Source organism: Petaurus breviceps, unplaced genomic scaffold (genome assembly GCF_028583685.1).
Source record: "Petaurus breviceps papuanus isolate PSGF00001 unplaced genomic scaffold, PetGlider_PUasm1.0 103, whole genome shotgun sequence".
Lineage (NCBI taxonomy): Eukaryota > Metazoa > Chordata > Mammalia > Diprotodontia > Petauridae > Petaurus > Petaurus breviceps.
The window spans coordinates 6,664,660-6,683,455 of NW_027185588.1; the positions used below are offsets into that span (position 1 = coordinate 6,664,660).

Below are 18,796 nucleotides of genomic sequence, written 5' to 3' on the forward strand. Positions count from 1 at the left end.
GGGCATCGTTTGCAAACTGTCGACCAGTAAGCTTCCCTTTGATTTTGGGCAGAATTCCAGAGCGCATTGTGAATGGGCTGTTTAGTGGACATCTAGTAAAGGAAGCTAGGTCCCCCAGTAGGAGCATAGCTTTATCAAGAGCAGGCTTTGTCAGACTTATCTGATTTTCTATTTCAGCTAGGTTGTTAAATGGCTAGATAAATGGATTACCGTTGTCACAGTTTATCTCAGTTTTAGCCAAGTGTTTGAATCTCTTGTGAACAGAATCCCACCACAGGAGGATTCGGAACAAGTTGGGTGGCCTGGTCATTAATAGTTTGATGTCAGCTTAGAAAGTAGTCTTCAGCAGAGGGTTTCATGGCTTTGTCCTTCACCAAAGTCTGGGATGAAGGCAGGGGCATTATGTTTATGCAATTTACAAATGATACAGTACTAAAACATCAGATCCCAAAAGATCACAACATAAGATGAAATCTAATAGAGATAAATGTAAAATTTTACAGCCAAGTTTAAATAAAAATGGGATTTACAAGTAAAAAACTAAGAAGGCCTTACTAGATAGCAGGTCACCTGCAAAAGAGCTGGAGGTCTTAGTGGACTCCAAGTTCAATATGGGGCAACAAGGGAGTTCAGTGGATAGAGCCTGAAGTCAGGAAGACTCGTTTTCATGAATTGAAATCTGACCTCAGACACTAGCTGTATCACCCTGGGCAAGTCACTTAACCCTTTTTACCTCAGTTTCCTTATCTGCAAAATGAGCTGGAGAAGGAAATAGCAAACTGCTCCTGTATCTCTGCCAAGAAAACCCCAATCGGGGTCACTAAGAGTCAGACAGGACTGAAAGGACTAAACAGCAACAATTCACCATGAGTCCACAGTGCAATATAACTACCTCAAAAATCAGCACTGTCAGGCCACATTCAGAGAGGGAGAGATTACAGGCCCAGAGATGTGATAGTCTAGCCAGCCTCTGACGTGGTCAGGTGAAATGAAATATTTTGTTCTGTTCTTATTCTGGGTGCCATTTATAAAGGACATTGAGGGACCAAAGAGTAGCCAAAGAAGACTGGCCACAATGGTGAAGGCTGATGAATTCGTGCCTTCTAAGCATTAATTGAAGACAAAAAAGGAATTCTCCAATTGAGGAGGCCTCATCTCTAACCTGTGTCCCTATCCTAAGGATCCCCTTCACATCTTTGCCTGAAGGCATCCCTGTAGTAGTGGGGAGAAGCTTAGAGTCCTTGGTTATGTACCATCAACAAAGTCACCATATTCACTGCAAAAAAAAAGTTTATTCTAGAAAAAGAGAAGACTCAGGGAGGATTGACATGGTAACCAGCTTCAATATGGAAGAGAGATTAGATTTATTGTTTGGCCCCAAAGAGAGGTGTGTTTAGGCTTGCAGTCAGGACCAGCTTCCTTACAATTTGAGCTAAGCAGAAGTGGAATGAGGTGCCATGGTTGGGGTAGGGGTGGTCATCCTAAGTAGAGGTCTTCAAGAAATGGCCAGATGATAACTTACTGGATACGTTGTAGAGGGCATCCTTGCCCATGTGTAGTATGCAAGGTCCCTTCCGTGTCTTATAATTTTATGATCCATTTGAAGCCCCCAACTTTCATTTCCCCTCTCAGAAGAAGACTTTGTTGTTTTCTTACTGAAGTTGATGCTGTCTACAATGAATTCCCCAACTCCTGTCTTTCACATCTGAAAATATCTCCCTATCTTAGAAGATTACGCGACCCTTCTCCTTTCCAAGGCAACCTTGCCATTTGTGCCCATGATTCCCTCTCCTTTCTCCTCTTTTGAGGATCATTCCCAAGCTTTCTTGTCTTCAATTTCTCTCTTTCTCCTGGCCTCTCCTCTCTTCCCACAGGCATAGCATTTCTCTTATCTTTAATTCTTATCTTGGTCCTACCGTTCCTTCCAGTTATCATCCTGTGTCTCTTCCTTTGATTGCTAGGCTTCTGGAAAGAGCATTTCATACTTCCTGCCTCTGCTTCCTCATCACTCATTCACTCCTCGACCCTGGGCATTATGGCTTCCCACCCCCACCACTCTATTGATGCTATTTTTTCCAGAGGTCACCAATGACTAATTAATTGCTTTGGCCGTTGGGCTTTTCTTAATCTTCATCTTCTTTGAGCCATCTGCAGGTTTTGACACTGTTAACCACCTTCCTCTCCTCCTGCACACCCTTTCTTTTTGTGGCTTTCATTATTTTCCTTTCTCTTGGTTGTGCTCTCTACAATAGAGTTTGAATGCTTGGAAGTTAGGCTAAAGAGAGGACCTCAGTGTCTGATACCTTATCCTGTCAGGTGATCTTCAGAATCTTCCTAAGACAATTCAAATGGAACTGATTCAGTTTCCTGGCATGGTACTGGTATAGGCTGACTGCATTGATTGAATACTAAATGTACATTTGCCTAAAATACTATTTTACAGAAAATTCACTCAAGGAAATGGTGGTCAGAAGAAGCGATACAAGGACACACTCAAGTTCTCCCTGAAGATCTTTGTAATCAATTAATTGTGTGACATGGGAGATGTTGGCAAAGGACTGCTTAGCATGCCTTCAGTTAACCTCATCAAAAGAGGCACTGTGTTCTATGACTGAAACGGAATTGTAGTAGCTCAAAAGAAATGTAAGATGCTCAAATTTAGAGACATCTCCACTCCAGATGTTCATATGAACTATTTGTGCTTGACCTGCGGTAGAGCCTTGCAAGCTTGCATTGGTCTGATCAGACTCAGTCAGACACAGTATACACTGACTCTGATATAGTGATGTCATTTTGGTCCTCTTCAAGAACAAAGGACAGGGGTGGCCAGGTGGCTCAGCAAGTAAAGAGCACTGGCTCCAGTGTCGGGATGACCTGGATCAAATCCGGGCTCAGATACTCAGCACCACACCCGGAAATAACTGGCCGTGTAAACTTGAGCAAGTTACTTAACCCCGATTGCTTTAAAAAAAAAAAAAGAACAAAGGACAACAAAACCCCAAAAGACCTTTACTTTGGGTTTTTCTTTTTTTTTTTTGCACTCAGATCAATGCATTTTAATCAAATAGGAAGCATTTATCAACTTGAAGAAACACATTTTTGCTCCTAAAATTACTGAGTCATCTCAATGGCATAATTGTTTCAGGACCATGAAGTAGAAATATCTCATTCACTGAGAATATTAAGAATTTCTTCTTAAACCATTTCATGAGCAGAAAGGCTAGAATGAAAGATTTCTCCAAGACAAGATCTTTCTTCGGTTCTAATGAATTTTTTCCATAGCACCTTTTCATGCTTCTCTTGAGTCTTGTATTTGAAAGTCAGATTTTCTATTTAGCTCTGGTCTTTTCATTAAGAATGCTTGAAAGTCCTCCATCTCATTGAATGTCCGGTTTTTTTCCCCTGAAGGATTATACTTAGTTTTGCTGGGTAGGTGGTTCTTGGTTATAATTCTAGCTTCTTTGCCTTCCAGGATAACATATTCTGAGCCCTCCAATCCTTTAATGTACAGGCTGCTAAATCTTGTGTTATCCTGACTATGGCTCCATAGTACTTGAATTGTTTCTTTCTGACTGCTTGCAATATTTTCTCTTTGACCCTGGAACTCTCCAATTTGTCTATAATATTCCTAGGAATTTTCATTTGGGGATCTCTTTCAAGAGGTGATTGGTGAATTCTTTCAGTTTCTATTTTAACCAGAGGGTAAAATAGAATATCATGGCAGTTTTCCTTGATAATTTCCTTGATAATTTGATAAAAGATAATATCTAATCTCTTTCCTTGACCATGGCTTTCAGATAATCCAATAATTTAAAAATTTTCTCTCCTAGATCTATTTCCCAGATCAGTTGTTTTTCAAATGAGGTTTTCACATTGTCTTCTATTTTTTCCATTCTTTTGATTTTGTTTTAGTGTTTCTTGATTTCTCATAAAGACATTAACTTCCATTTGCTCTAATTTTTAAGAAATTCTTTTCTTCAGTGAAGTTTTGGATCTCCTTTTCCATTTAGCTGATTCTGCTTTTTAAGACATTCTTCTCCTCATTGGCTTTTTGGACCTCTTTTACCATTTGGCCTAGTTTGTTTTTTAACGTGTTATTTTCTTCAGTGTTTTTTTGTGTCTCCTTTACCAAGCCATTGACTTGTTTTCCATGATTTTCTTGCATCACTCTCTTTTCTCTTCCCAATTTTTTCTTTACTTCTCTTACTTGATTTTTAAAATCCTTTTTGAGATCTTCCATGGTCTGAGACTAATTCACATTTTTCCTGGAGGCTTTGGATGTAGGAGCTTTGGCTTTGTTGTCTTCTTCTGGGTGTGTTTTAGTCTTCCTTGTCACCACAGTAACTTTCAGTACTCAGTTTTTTCCTGCTGTTTGATCATTTTCTAGCCTATTGACTGACTTTTAACTCTTTGTTAAAGTAGGATCCTGTTTCCATGGTGGAGGGTGCACTGTCGCAAGCTTCAGGGGTTTTGTGCAGTTGTTTTCAGAGATACTTACAGGGATCTGTAAGTTTTCAGTTCTTCCAAGGTGGTATGCTCTAAGGAGAGGTGTTTACTCCTCTCCTGGTCTATGCTCTGGTCTGTGAGTAACCATAGGCACTCTTTTATGACCTGGAACTATGAGGAGGGACCCCCTCCACTGTGGCTGCAAGCTCTGCTGTGCTAGTATTCCTCACCCTGGGACTGCCACCAAGGCCTGTGACCCAGATCCAAGTATGGGCTAAACAAGAGAGTCCTGTCTCAGTGCTAGCCAAAAGGCCCCTGTAATCTCCTTCTGACTCCCTTCCATATCCCTTTTTGTTTGGACAGTTGTAATTGCCTCCTCACTGGTCTCCCTGTACAAGTAAGGAGGAGTAATTCTTTTTTCTCTTGCACAGCTCTCCTTCGTGCAACTTCAAAAGTATTTTTTCTAACACACGGATCTGATTTTGTTACTTCTCTGCTCAAAAATCTTCAATGGCTCCCTATTGCACAATGCCTGGCACATAGTGGGTGTTTGACCCACTTACCTTCTGTGGGCTGAGAGCTGTGAAAGAAGCCACTGTTGATTCAGCTCATCCCAAGGCCTGCTTCTGGTTTGCTGGGGCCGGGGTTGTGCTGATGTGGCCTACACTGGACTGTGTTCCACTCTCACCCGGGGGCAACGGACCTTTTCTGCTGACTTTGTAAGTTGTCTTTGGCATCTGTGGGCTGAGAGGTCTGGAGACTGCCACTGATGCCACTGACTTAGTCACTCCAAGGCCCACTTCAGGTTTTCTGGAGTCCCATCTGTGCTGGTGAAACCTGCATTGGATTTTGCTCCTCTCACTTGATGCAACAGACCTTTCCTGCAAGGTCTTCCTTTTAGCAAACTACCAAATTTGTCTTAGGCTGGGAATTTGTTTCACTCTGTCTTTTTGTGGGTTCTGCTGCTGTAGAAGTATTTGGAGGGGTTTGGGGGAGAGCTCAGGAGAGTCCCTGCCTCTACTCCACCCTCTTCTTGGTCTGACTTGTGTCTTCTTGTTCTCCTTTCCATTATTTTCCTCCTCCACCATGACTGTGGGTAACCACTATGACTCTGACTCCTTCCTAGCCATTTATCTTTTTTTCCCTTTTTAAAAAAAATTAATTTAATTTTAGTTTTCAACATTCACTTCCATAAGATTTTGAATTCTAAATTTCCTCCTCTCCCTTTACTCCCCCTCCCCAAGATAGTATGCAATCTGATATAGGCTCTACATACACATTCATATTAAATGTACTTTCATTTTAGTCATGTTGTAAAGAAGAATTAGAACCAATGGGAGGAACCACAAGAAAGAAGAAACAAGACAAAAAAAAACAAAGAGCAAATAGTCTGCTTTGATCCGCATTTAGACTTCATAGTTCTTTTTCTGGATGTGGATAGCATTTTCTATCATGAGTCTTTTAGAGTTGTCTTAGCCCCTTGCATTGCTGAGAAAAACTAAGCCTATCAAAGTTAGTCATTTCACAGTGTTGCTATAACTGTGTACAAAGTAGTCCTGGTTCTGTGCACCTTACTCAGCATCAGTTCATATAAGTCTTTCCAGGTTTTTCTGGAAAGTCTTCCTGCTCATCCTTTCTTATAGCACAATAGTATTCCATTACATTCATATACCACAACTTGTTCAGCCATTTCCCAATTGATGGGCATCCTCTCAATTTCCAGTATTTGGCCACCACAAAAAGAACTGTATAAATATTTTTGTACATATGGGTCCTTTTCCCATTTTTATGATCTCTTTGTGATACAGACCTATAAGTGGTATTGCTGGGTCAAAGGGTATTTACAGTTTTATAGCCCTTTGGGTATAGTTGCAAATTGTTCTCCAGAATGGTTGGATCAGTTTACAACTCCACCAACAAAGCATTAGTGTTCCAATTTTCTCAGTCTTCTCCAACATTTATCATTTTCCTGTTTTGACATGTTAGCTAGTCCGAGAGGAGTGATGTGGTACCTCAGTTGTTTTGATTTGCATTTTTCTAATCAATAGTGATTTAGAGCTTTTTCTTATGACTGTAGATAGCTTTAATTTCTTCATCTTAAAGCTGCCTGTTCATATCCTTTGACCATTTATCAGTTGGGGAATGACTTGTATTCTTATAAATTTGACTCAGTTCTCCATATATTTTAGAAATGAGGATAGCCCATTGATCTTGATCTACGCTCAACTCCCATGCATTCAGCTATCACTGCCACACAGGTCTATGGATCCCATTTGAGTCTCTGCGCCTGAACTCCCACCCTGTGTCTCCAGCTGCCTGCAGGACACCTGCCTGCATCCCAAACTCAGCCAGTCTAAGACAGGGCTCTTCTTCTACCTATGCTTTCTCTAAATATCCCCGTTTCTTTTGATGGCACTGTCAACTTCCTTGTCATCGAGGCTGGAAACGTTGCTCACTTGTCAGGTTTTCTTCTCCCTCTTGTCCTGCATCTGCATCGTATCAAATCGATCTCCACAACTTTTCTCCAATTCTGTTCTCCCTTATCTTCACTCTCATCATCACAGCCCTAGCTCCCTTCCATATCCCTTTTTGTTTGGACAGTTGTAATTGCCTCCTCACTGGTCTCCCTGTACAAGTAAGGAGGAGTAATTCTTTTTTCTCTTGCACAGCTCTCCTTCGTGCAACTTCAAAAGTATTTTTCCTAATGCATGGATCTGATTTTGTTACTTCTCTGCTCAAAAATCTCCAATGGCTCCCTATTGCACAATGCCTGGCACATAGTGGGTGCTTGATAAATGCTGATTGATTGATTGAAAGAAAATACAGAGTTCCCAGCCTGGCATTTAAGGCCTTCTACAGTCTGGTTCTAGTTTAAAAACAAGACAAAAACCTTAAAAAAAAAGATGAACTTGATAGTTATAAAGTTCAAAGGACAGAAAGAAGATTGAAACCATTACTCTGCCATGTACAGTTTGGTTTTTTTTGGAGGGGGAAGGCAGGGCAAGTAGGGTTAAGTGACTTACCCAAGGTCACACAGCTAGTAAATGTTAAGTGTCTGAGGCTGGATTTGAACTCAGGTCCTCCTGACTCCAGGGCTGGTACTGTATTCACTGCACCACCTAGCTGCCCCTACGGTTTTTATTTTAAATATACATTGCCTTTAACGTGGCAATGCCCACACTGTCCTTCATGTCTGTATCCCCTTCTGCTCTTTATGTTTTCATGCGTGCTTGTTCTTCCTCTTCCTCTCTTTGTGCTTTGGTTAAATCCCTTCTCCCCCATCTACTCTTTCTTTCTAGGCTTATTACATTCTACCCCTTTAATGTACTTTATTTCAGTTGTATTGAAGTTTAATGGTGTTTTAAAAAATGTATTAGACTTGTATTTTCTCATCACCTTCATTTCTGAATACATACCTCCCCAATGAGTCACCACTCATTAAAAAAAAAATTATAAAAAGAAAAAAAACGTTCAGTCGAGCCAAGCAGCCCATCAGCTGGGTCTGACAACCTCTGTGATAATCCACACCCCCAGAGCCCTGCCTCTGCAGAGAAGGGTGAGAGGAGCCTTTCTCCTAATTACAGTGTTCAGTTGGGATTCTTTGTGTTTTTCCCATTGCTATTGTCTTTGTGTCAATTGTTCCTTGGTTTTGCTTTCTTCACTCTGTATCAGTTTGTATCCATGCCCATGTATCTTTGAATTCTTGGGATTCATTGTTTCTTATAACAAAGCGATATTCCATTGCATTCACGGACCATGACTGTAAGGATGAATTACATTCTTTGGTTCTGAAAAAATGAGCAGATATGATGGCAGAGGCATCTCCAGTGATATCTGAAAGACCATAGAAAATAGGCAAGGCATCATGAGACTAGGGAAGGGCAAGTGTTGTCCCAGTTTTCAAAAAAGGAAAGAGAACAGAATCTACAAACCACAGGCTGGTGAGTTTAACTTCAATTCCTGGGAAAATATTAGAGAAGACTTCTAGAGAGATGGATGATGAATGTTTAGAAATGGAAGTGGCTATTGTCCTTCATTCCCAAAGAGGACCAAAGTGATATCCCTATGCTAGAGTCAAGTTTCAGTGCTTCCGACTTTTCAGTGGTCTGACTGATCAGACACCAGTGCAAGCTCGGAATGTTCTACCACAGGTCAAATGTGAACATTTGAGGTGAATTCTTTAAATTTGAGCATCTGGAGTTTCTTTTGAGATACTTCAATTCTGCTTTGCTCAGAGAACACAGCACCTTCTTGGATGTGGGCACGCCATGCTGGGCAGTCCTGTGCCTGTATCTTCCATGTCACATAATCAATTCCAAAGTTCTTAAGAGAGACCTTGAGAGTGTCCTTGTATCGCTTCTTCTGACCACCCTGTGAATGCTTGCCCTGTGTGAGTTCTCCATAAAATAGTCTTTTAGGCAAGCATATATTTTATCAAGACCAGGTCACGCCAGACTAACTAACCTTATTTCTTTTTTTGACAGGATTGCTACACTAGTAGATGAAGGGAAAGTGAGGGATATAGTTTACCTAGACTTTAGCAAAGCTTTTGATTAAAGCATTACATATGATTCTTATGGAGAAGATGAGGAGGCATAGATTAAATGATAATACAACCAGATAGAGTCAGGCCTAGTTGGATAACCATACTCAAAGAGTGGTTGTTGATGGTCGAGTGTCAACATGTCGAGAAATCTCCAGTGGAGTGCCCCAGGGATTCCCACTTGGATTTCTGCTGTTTCACATTTTTATCAATTATTTGGATAAAGGCATAGATGGCAGGCTTATTGCATTTTCAGATGACTTCAAGCTAGGAGGAATAGTTAACCCAGTAGACAATAGAATCAGAATTCATCTTGACAGCTAGAACATCAGATCGAATCTAATAAGATAAAATTCCATAAAGATAAATGTAAAGTTTTACCCTTGGGAACCAAAAATTACCTCCACAGGTATAAGATTGGAGAGGCATGATTAGACAGCAGTTTGTCCTGAAAAAGATCCCACGGTTTTAGTGAACTGCAAGCTGAATATGAGTCAGCAGTGTGATATGGCATCCAAAGAAGATAAAGCAGACCTAGGCAGCATGAATAGGGGCCTCCCTTCCTACAACAGGGAGATGATAGACCCGTTTTCCTTAACGTTCATCAGACCTTTTGTATAGTATGGTGTTTAGTTTTAGGCACCGTGGTTTAAGAAGGATGCTAACAAACTGGAGAGTGTCCAGAGAAGGGTTATCAGGATACTGAAGGTCTTGAGTCTCTGATAGATCAGTTAAAGGATCTGGGCATGGTTAGCCTGGAGAAGAGAATACTTGGGGGAGGGGGAATCATAATAGTGATCTTCAAGTATTTTATTGGCCATCATGGAGAGGAGGAATTGGTCCCAGAGAGTAAAAATAGGAGTAATGGTTGGTAGCTTTAAGAGGTGAATTTAAGCTTAATGACAGAAAAAAAAACTTCCTAAAAGTTAGAGCTGTCCAAGAGTGGAATGGGCTACCTTGAAAGGTGCTAAGTTTTCTCTCCTTAGAGTTCATCAAGCAGAGGTTGCATGATCACTTGTCAATTATGTTATAATATATAATTATATATAATAATTGAGTTTCTTTGTGAGTCAGATGGGATGACCACTGAAATCCTTGCCAACTCTTCAGTTCTGTAATTCACGATTGGTTTAGCCATTTCCCAATAGAAGGGAATCGACTTTATTTCCAGACCTTTGTCACCAATCAAAAATGCCTCTGTGGTTATTTGGAGGTACATAGGCCTTTAGGTTCTATCTTTGACCTCCTTGTGCTATGCCCAGCAGTATGACTTCTAGGTCAAAGAGTCTGGACATTTTAGTCACATTCTTCACATAATTCCAAATTGTTTTATCAGAATGGGTGAACCAATTCACAGCTCCATTAACAGTAGTAGTGTACCTGCCTTGCCATAGCCCTTCATTTTTTCCCCCCAAGGCAGTCACAGTTAAGTGACTTGCCCAAGGTCACACAGCTAGTAAGTGTCAAGCTTCTGAGACCAGATTTGAACTCAGGTCCTCCTGATTCCAGGGCTGGTGCTCTATTCACTACACCATCTAGCTGCCCCCATATCCCTTCCAACATTGACTATGTCTGTCTGTTATCATCTTTGTCATTTTGTTGGTGTGAGGTGGGACCTCAGAATGATACTGATTTGTATGTGGTTTTTTTTGTTAGTAATTTGGAGCAGTCTTTCATATTGTTGTTAATTGTTTGCAGTTCTTTAGGGGATTGTTTGTTCATGCCCTTTGACAACTTATTCACTGGGAATGAAGAAGGGGAAGGAAATAAGTACTCTATAGCTCTTACTATGTGCTGGGCATTTTGCTATGTTCCCTTTTACAAATATGACCTCATCTGAGCCTCACAACAGCCCTGGGGGGGGTAGGTTCTATTATTATCCCTGTTTTACAGATGAGGAAACTGAGGCACACAGGAGTCAAGTGACTTGAACAGGCTCACATGACCAGTGAATGTCTGATGCTGGATTTGAGTTTGGGTCTTCCTGACTCCAGGCCCAACTCTCTATCCACTGCACAACATAGCTGCCATTGGCTCTGGGTTTTATATATTTATGTTCATTCCTTATATATGTACCATGGATACAAGATCCTCAGTAGCAATATTTCACAATGATAAGAGTCTAACAAAAAATTTACATTTGAAAAAATAACTGAAAAGCAAAAGAATTTTTTAAAGTGTTATTATTATTAGAAAAAAGTCTCCATGTGCCCCTCCTAGGTAGAGGGAAAGACGAAGAAGGCAGCCGAGACCCTGCGACGCTGTGTGGAGAAGTACAATACAGCCCGGGGCGATTTTGAGCGGAAGATGCTGGAGTCGGCCCTGGTATGAGAACACAGGGGACTGAGGCTGGGCAGGTGTGCGGGAGGTGCCCTCCAGTGAGTTACCCTGGCAACAGATAGTTGGGGACTGTGGCCTTCCCTTCAAGGGCCCTCAGCATTTTCTCAGATGTCTGTCCATCCTCTGGCTTACTTCCTTGTGATGGCTGCCATTGAGAGCTCCAGCATGACCCGTCACTGGCCCCTTTTCTCCCCACTCATTCAGTAAATGTTCAGAGATGGGTCCAGGTTGGGCTGGTTTGGGCTGTGGAGGACACCCAGGACTGGATAAGGTTCTGATCCTGCCCTCACAGAGCTCTCCACTCAGGAGGAGAAATAGACCCCAGGACCCTTCAGCTCATGTTATAAAGTAGAGGGGACCATCCTTAAAGAGTAAATGGAATATTCTGTGAATTCAGGCCACCTTCACTTCCGAACTGGTAGGGATGATTTACTCCAGTCCCCTCATTTTATAAATGAGGAAATAGACACAGAGAAATGAAGTGACTTGTCCAAGGTCACACAGCTAATAGAGACCAGGGCCAAGATTCAGAGCAGGGTTTCTGATTCCAAACCCACTCCCTTTTACAGTGTGATTACAAATAAACCTCTTAGCCCTAAAACCCCTTCCAGCCTGGCAGCCTGTGATCCCACTGGGAGACTCACTGTAGGATGTGGAGATGAGGAGAGATTGAGGAGACTTCTGAAAGGATAGAGCATCTGAGCTGGGCCTGGAAGGACCATTAGGATTCAGTCAGCAGAGATGGAGAGCAAAGCCTAGGGGATGGTTTGAACAAAATCATGTTGCCTAGAAAGTGTGTGATTGGGGGGGGGGGGTGAGTCATCTAGCTTGGCTACAATCTAGAATGCATGGACTGGAGGTGGGAAGACAGGGCTGGAGTGGGGACTTGAGGCCTGCCTATGAGGGGCTTTGAATGCCAGGTCTTCCCCTTGTGGGCTTTGGGGAGTCGCAGAAGGTATCTGAGGTTGGCTAGAGACCTGGTGAGAGCTGGCTGTTAGGAATAAGATCCCTGTGGTCCAAAGGGGACTATTTTGGGCTGTAATTCAGGGCCTGGGGGTAAGCTTCCTAAGAGGAGAGGGATAGGATGGTGCTGGCCAAGCAGGTATCGTGTGACCTTTTTCCTGTGTATGGGCAGCGCTTCCAGGCCATCGAGGAGACCCATCTTCGGCACATGAAGGGCATCCTGGGAGCATATGCTCACTCTGTAGAAGACACACACGTGCAGATTGGGCAGGTGAGCCAAGGCCTGGAGGGAGGAGCAGGTGGGCACCCAGCCCCAACATGCTGCCTCTCTTAGGAGACAGACAGTCCTCAAAAGAGGAAGTAAATGAGGAGGGGCTCACTTGGGAGGAGAGAATGTGGTCTCAGTCCAGGGAAGGGGGCCTAGGCTGAATGATGCCCCATCTGGAAGGGCTGCCGCATCTGTGCCCCATGGGGTACAATCTATCGCCGCTCATCCTTTTTCCCTGCCATCCTCTGTGGTATACCCAGGTTCATGAAGAGTTCAAGCAGAATGTGGAGAATGTCAGTGTGGAAACCCTGGTGAGGAAGTTTGCTGAGAATAAGGGAACAGGCCGGGAAAAGCCAGGTGAGTGGTTCCCTGCTGGGTGTGGTTCTCTGTTCAGGTAACGCTTGAAATTTGTAGTTATATTGTGGCATCAGAACCATTGGGCGATGTGAAAAGATGAGTGTTTGCTAAACGACCTGGAAAAGCTTCCTGGAGGAGATAGAACTTCAAATCAAAGTATTTTCGGAGCTGGAAGGACACTCAGAACATCGAACATCGAACATCAGAGTAGAAAAGGGCCTTAGAACGACATAGGCTGTCAAAGCTGGGAAATCCCTTAGTACATGGGATGTCAGAGCTGAGATGGCCCTTAAAACCCAGGATGTCACAGCTGGGAAGGTGCTTAGAACCCAGAATGTCACAGCTGGGAGGGCCCTTAGACCCCAGGATATCAGAGCTGGGTGGGGCCATAAAACAGAACTTCTAATCCACTAAGATCCCCACGTCTTTTACAGGTGAGCTGCTAACAAGCTATGCCTCCCCCATATCATACTTGTGAAGTTGCTTTAAAAAAAAAACCTCCAAATGACTTTATATTTATCCCTATAAAATTCATCTTAATAAATTTAGCCTTAAAAGTAAAAAAATAAATAATTAATTAATAAAGGGGTGGCTAGGTGGCGCAGTGAATAGAGCACCAGCCCTGGAGTCAGGAGGACCTGAGTTCAAATCCAGCCTCAGACACTTGACACAATTACTAGCTGTGTGACTTTGGGCAAGTCACTTCACCCCAATTGCACTCCAAAAAGCAAAAATAAATAAATAAATAAATAAATAAATTTAGCCTTGTGTTCTACTCTGACGATCTTTTTGGACCCTGATTTTTGTCATCTAGCATGTTAAGCTATTCTCATCTTCATTTTATCTGAAAATTTGATAAGCATTTATCGCTTTTAATTACTAATACTGGAGAGAATATGCCCTCCTGCCCCCAAAATCCCTGGACCACCTCTAGAGCCTTTCTTCCAAGCTGATGTTGAAACATTAATGATTCTAGCCTTTCGCCCAGTGTACTTCACTGAATTGTACCATTTCTCTATCTTTTCCACAATAATCATATGAAAGACATTTCCAAATATCCCTCTTCTATTCAAAGGGAGGAACTCAAATGACCTCCTTTTCACTTTGGAATCTTGATATATAAATCTTTTTGAAGAGAGTGATCCAGTAAGATGGAGTAGAGATCCGGTTGCTCATTTCTGAAATGTTAACCCAGATTCTATTGTAACATGTTTTTGCCTTGTTTGAGATTCATCTTGAAATAATCTTGGACAGAGAATCGTGTCAGAGGGATACTATGCCAATTCTTTCTCCAAGGTAGAAGTAGCTTAGATACAGATCAATGTTAAATTAAGTAAAAATTGTTTCTGGCAGACCTGAGCCCAAACCAAAAAAGTACAGTATTAGTATTGTTAGTATATTTTTAAGATTTTCATTTTAATATTTTATTTTTCCCAATTACATGTATAAACTATTTAACCTTTTTTTATAACGTTGAGTTCTAGATTCTCTCCTACCTTTCCCCTCTCCACCGCCATTGCAAAGGCAAGCAATTTGATAAAGGTTACATACAAAATATATTTCCATATCAGTCATATTGTGAAAGAAACTACAAAAAGAAAAAGAAAGTAAAATAAAAGTATACTTCTGTCTGCATTCAGATTCCATCAGTTCTTTCTGTAGAGGTGGATAACATTTTTCATCATAAGTCCTAAGGAATTGTCTTGGCTCTTTGTATTGCTAGGAATAGCTAAGTCACTGACAGTTTATCATTGTACAGTATTGCTGTTACTGTGTGTATCATTCTTTTGATACTGTTCACTTCACTTTGCATCAGTTTGTGTAAATCTTTCCAGGTTTTTCTGAAAGTAACTTGCTCATCATTTCTTATAGTGCAATAGTATACCATCACAATCATATACCACAACTTGTTTAGCTATTCCCAATTGATGGACGTCCCCTCATTTTTCAATTCTTTGCCACCACCAAAAACGCTATAAATATTTTTGTACATATAGATCCTTTACCTTTTTAAAAATTTCCTTGGGATATGGACCTAGTAGTGGTATTACTGGGTATGCACAATTTTTGGGGTATAGTTCCAGATTGCTCTCCAGAATGGTTGTATCAGTTCACAACTCCACCAACAATGCATGTGTCCCAGTTATCACACATTCCCTCCAACATTTTGTCATTTTCCTTTTTTTGTCATACTGCCAATCTGATAGTTGTGAGGTGATACTTCAGAGTGGTTTTGATTTGCATTTCTCTAATCAGTAGTGATTTAGAGCTATTTTAATATATGACTCTAGATAGCTTTGATTTCTTCATCTGAAAACTGCCTGTTAATATCTTTTGACCATTTATCAATTGAGGAATGACATTATAAATTTGACTTAGTTCTCTATATATTTGAAAGATGATTTCTTTTTAGTGAAACTCGCTGTAAAAATTCCCTCCCCCCCAGTTTCCTACTTACCTTCTAATCTTGGTGGTATAGATTTTGTTTGTGTAACCCCTTTTTAATTTAATGTAATCAAGATTATCCATTTTATTTCCCTTGATACTCTCTGTCTCTTGTTTGGTGATAAAATTTTCCCTTATCCATAGATCTAACAGGTAAACTATTCTATGCTCCCCTAATTTGCTTATGGTATCATTCTTTATGTCTAAATTATGTAGCCATTTTGACTCTATACTGCCAAACTGCTTTCTAGTTTCCCTAGCAGTTTTTTGTCAGATAGTGAGTTCTTATCTCAAAAGTCTGGACCTTTGCATTTATCAAGCAAAAGATTATTTTTGTCTTTTCTGTATGTCATGTGTATTGTGTACCTAATCTGTTCCATTGATCCACCACTCTATTTCTTAGTCATACCATATTGTTTTCATGATGACTGCTTTGTAATACTGTTTGAGATTTGGTATGGACAGGCCATCTTCCCTGGCATTTTATTTTCATTGATTCTCTTGATATTCTCGACCTTTTGTTCTACCAGATGAATCTCATTACTTTTCCTAGCTCTATGAAATAATTTGTTGGTAGTTTGATTGGTACAGCACTGAGTAAGTAAATTAATTTAGGTAGAATTTTCAATTTTGTTATATTATCTTGGCCTACTTGTGAGCAATTAACATTTTTCCAGTTGTTTAGATCTGAATTTATTTGTGCGAAAAGTGTTTTATAATTGTGTTTGTATAGTTCTTGGATTTATCTTAGCAGACAGACTCCCAAGTATTTGATATTGTTTATAGTTAATTTAAATGGGCTTTCTCTTTCTATCTCTTGCTACTGAACTTTGGTGGTAATGTATAGAAATGCTGATGACTTATGTGGGTTTATTTTATATCTTGAGACTTTGCTAAAGTTATTAATTGTTTCAACTAGTTTTTTAGTTGATTCTCTGGGATTCTCCAAATATACTATAATATCTACAAAGAGTGATAGTTTTGTTTCCTCAGTGCCTATTCTGCTTCCTTCGATTTCTTTTTCTCCTCCTGTTGATATAGCTCATATTTCTAGTATAATATTGAATAATAGTGGTGATAATGGGCATCCTTATTTCACCCCAATCTTATTGTGAAGCCTTCTAGCTTATCCTCATACAAATAATACTTGATAATGTCTTTTGAGAAATACTACTTATCATTTTAAGTAAAGCTCCATTTATTCCTATACTTTATAGAGTTTTTAATAGGAATCCGTGTTGTATTTTGTCAAAAGCTTTTTCTGCATCTATTGAATTAAACATAATTTTTTGTTGGCTTTATTATTAAGATGGTTATGCTGATAGTTTTTCTAATATTGAACCAGTCCTGCATTCCTGGTATAAATCCCATTTGCTGATAGTGTATGATCTTTGTGATATGTTGCTGTAATCTCTTTGCTAGAATTTTATTTAAATTTTTTTGCATCAGTATTCATTAGGGAAATTGATCTATAGTTTTCTTTCTTGCTTTTGCTTTTCCTGGTTTAGGTATAAGCACCATATTTGTGTCATAAAAGGAATTTGGTAGGATTCCTTCTTTGCCTGTTTTTCCAAAAAGCTTATATAGTATTGCTATAGTATAATAATTGTTCTTTAAATATTTGGTAGAAATCACTTGTGAATCCACCTGGTACTGGAGATTTTTTTCTTAGAGAGCTCATTGATGGTGTGTTCAATTTCTTTTTCTAAGAAAGGGTTATTTAAGTATTCAGCCTCCTCTTGTGATAATCTGGGCAACTTTTATTTTTTGTAAGCATTCATCCATTTAATGTAAATTGTTAGATTTATTGGCATATAGGTGGGCAAAATAGCTCCTAATAATTGCTTTAATTTCCTCTTCATTGGTGGTAAATTCACTCTTACCATTTTTTACACTGGTAATTTGATTTTCTTTTTTCTTTAAATCGAATCAACCAATGGTTTATCTATTTTACTGTTTCCCCCACCAAAAAAAAAAACAGCTTCTAGTTTTATTTATTAGTTCATTGGCTTTCTTACTTTCAATTTTACTAATCTCTCTTGATTTTCAGGACTTCCAACTTGGTGTTTAATTGGGGATTTTTATTTTGTTCTCTTACTATTTTTTTCACTGCGTACCCAATTCACTGATCTGTTCTTTATTTATTTATATTTATATAAAATTTCCCCTAAATACTGCTTTAGCTGTATCCCATAAACTTTATGTTGTCTGATTGTTGTTATTCTCTTTAATGAAATTATTTATTGTTTCTATGGTTTGTTCTTTGACCTGTTCCTTCTTTAGGATTAGATTATTTAGTTTCCAATTAATTTTCAATCTATGTTTCTATGACCCTTTTAAATTTTATTATTGAATTGTGATCTGAAAGGGATACATTTAATTTTTCTGCATTTGGTTGGAAGGTTTTTATGCCCTAATACATGATCAGTTTTAGGTGCCATGTACCACTGGAAAAAAAGGTATATTCCTTTCTATTCCCATTCATTTTTCTCCAGAGCTCTGTCATATCTAACTTCTCTAAAATTCTATTCATCTCATTAGCTTCTTTCTTCTTTATTTTTTGGCTAGATTTGTCTAGTTCTGAGAAGGGAATGTTGTAATCCCCCACTAGTATAGTTTTATTGTTTATTTCTTCCTGTAAACTAATTTAACTTTTCTTTTAAGAATTTGAAAATACCAACTTGTTGTCGTTTTTTCCCATCTAGAGATTTCCTTGGCAGAGAAAACAAACAAAATAGAAATAAAAAAACTCTACCTTCTGTCTCTCATCAGTTATCCTTGAAGTAAAATCCTGTTCCTTCGATTCCCTTCTTATCCTGCAGTGTAGCTTTAAGAAACCCCTTTTTTGTTGTCCTTAACCTGCCTTGCCCACCTCAGCTCCGTTCTGCACCTTTACATTCCAAACAATATTTTTATAAGACCATATTAATCTTCTTTGGTCTACCCTTCTGACTTTTGTGTCTTTTTAAAAATCAAGTTTGTTGGAGAGTTCCCTGTGCATTCATACTTGTCTCTTCCGAAAACTCACCTTTTTCCTCTTTATCAAAACTCTCTCCTTGTGTCCTTAGAGTTTAATTCTTGTGAGTTTCCCCTCTCTCTTGTGCTGGCTTCCCTGATGAAATCTTAGTCCCTGGGATCCTACCTATGTTTTCCATGAACTCTTTTGAAATCTGTTCTCCTTAAATCGATATAATAAACATCTATTAAGCACCTTTGTGCTAAGCTAAGGCATTGTGCTATGCACTAGGGATATAGAAAGAGGCGAAAGCCAATCCCTGCCCTCAAGGAGTTTATAATCTAATGGTAACAAATCTAGAATCTATTTCAGATTCTGTTTGAATTCCCCTTTTCTCTCATAAATTCTAAAGTTGAGTGATCTCTCTCTCTCTCTCTCTCTCTCTCTCTCTCTCTCTCTCTCTCTCTCTCTCTCTCTC

The 18,796-nt window shown here is 39.8% G+C and overlaps 1 protein-coding gene across 2 annotated transcripts in view; it reads left to right on the forward strand.

Annotated features, from left to right (window-relative positions):
- FCHO1 (FCH and mu domain containing endocytic adaptor 1) overlaps positions 1-18,796 on the forward strand; it is a 61,350-nt gene that overhangs the window by 24,290 nt on the left and 18,264 nt on the right. For both annotated transcript variants that reach the window (XM_069105044.1, XM_069105063.1), the window contains exons 7-9: positions 11,210-11,314; positions 12,465-12,563; positions 12,821-12,917. In XM_069105044.1, coding sequence (XP_068961145.1) covers positions 11,210-11,314; positions 12,465-12,563; positions 12,821-12,917 — 301 coding nt within the window. The remainder of the gene's footprint in view (positions 1-11,209; positions 11,315-12,464; positions 12,564-12,820; positions 12,918-18,796) is intronic.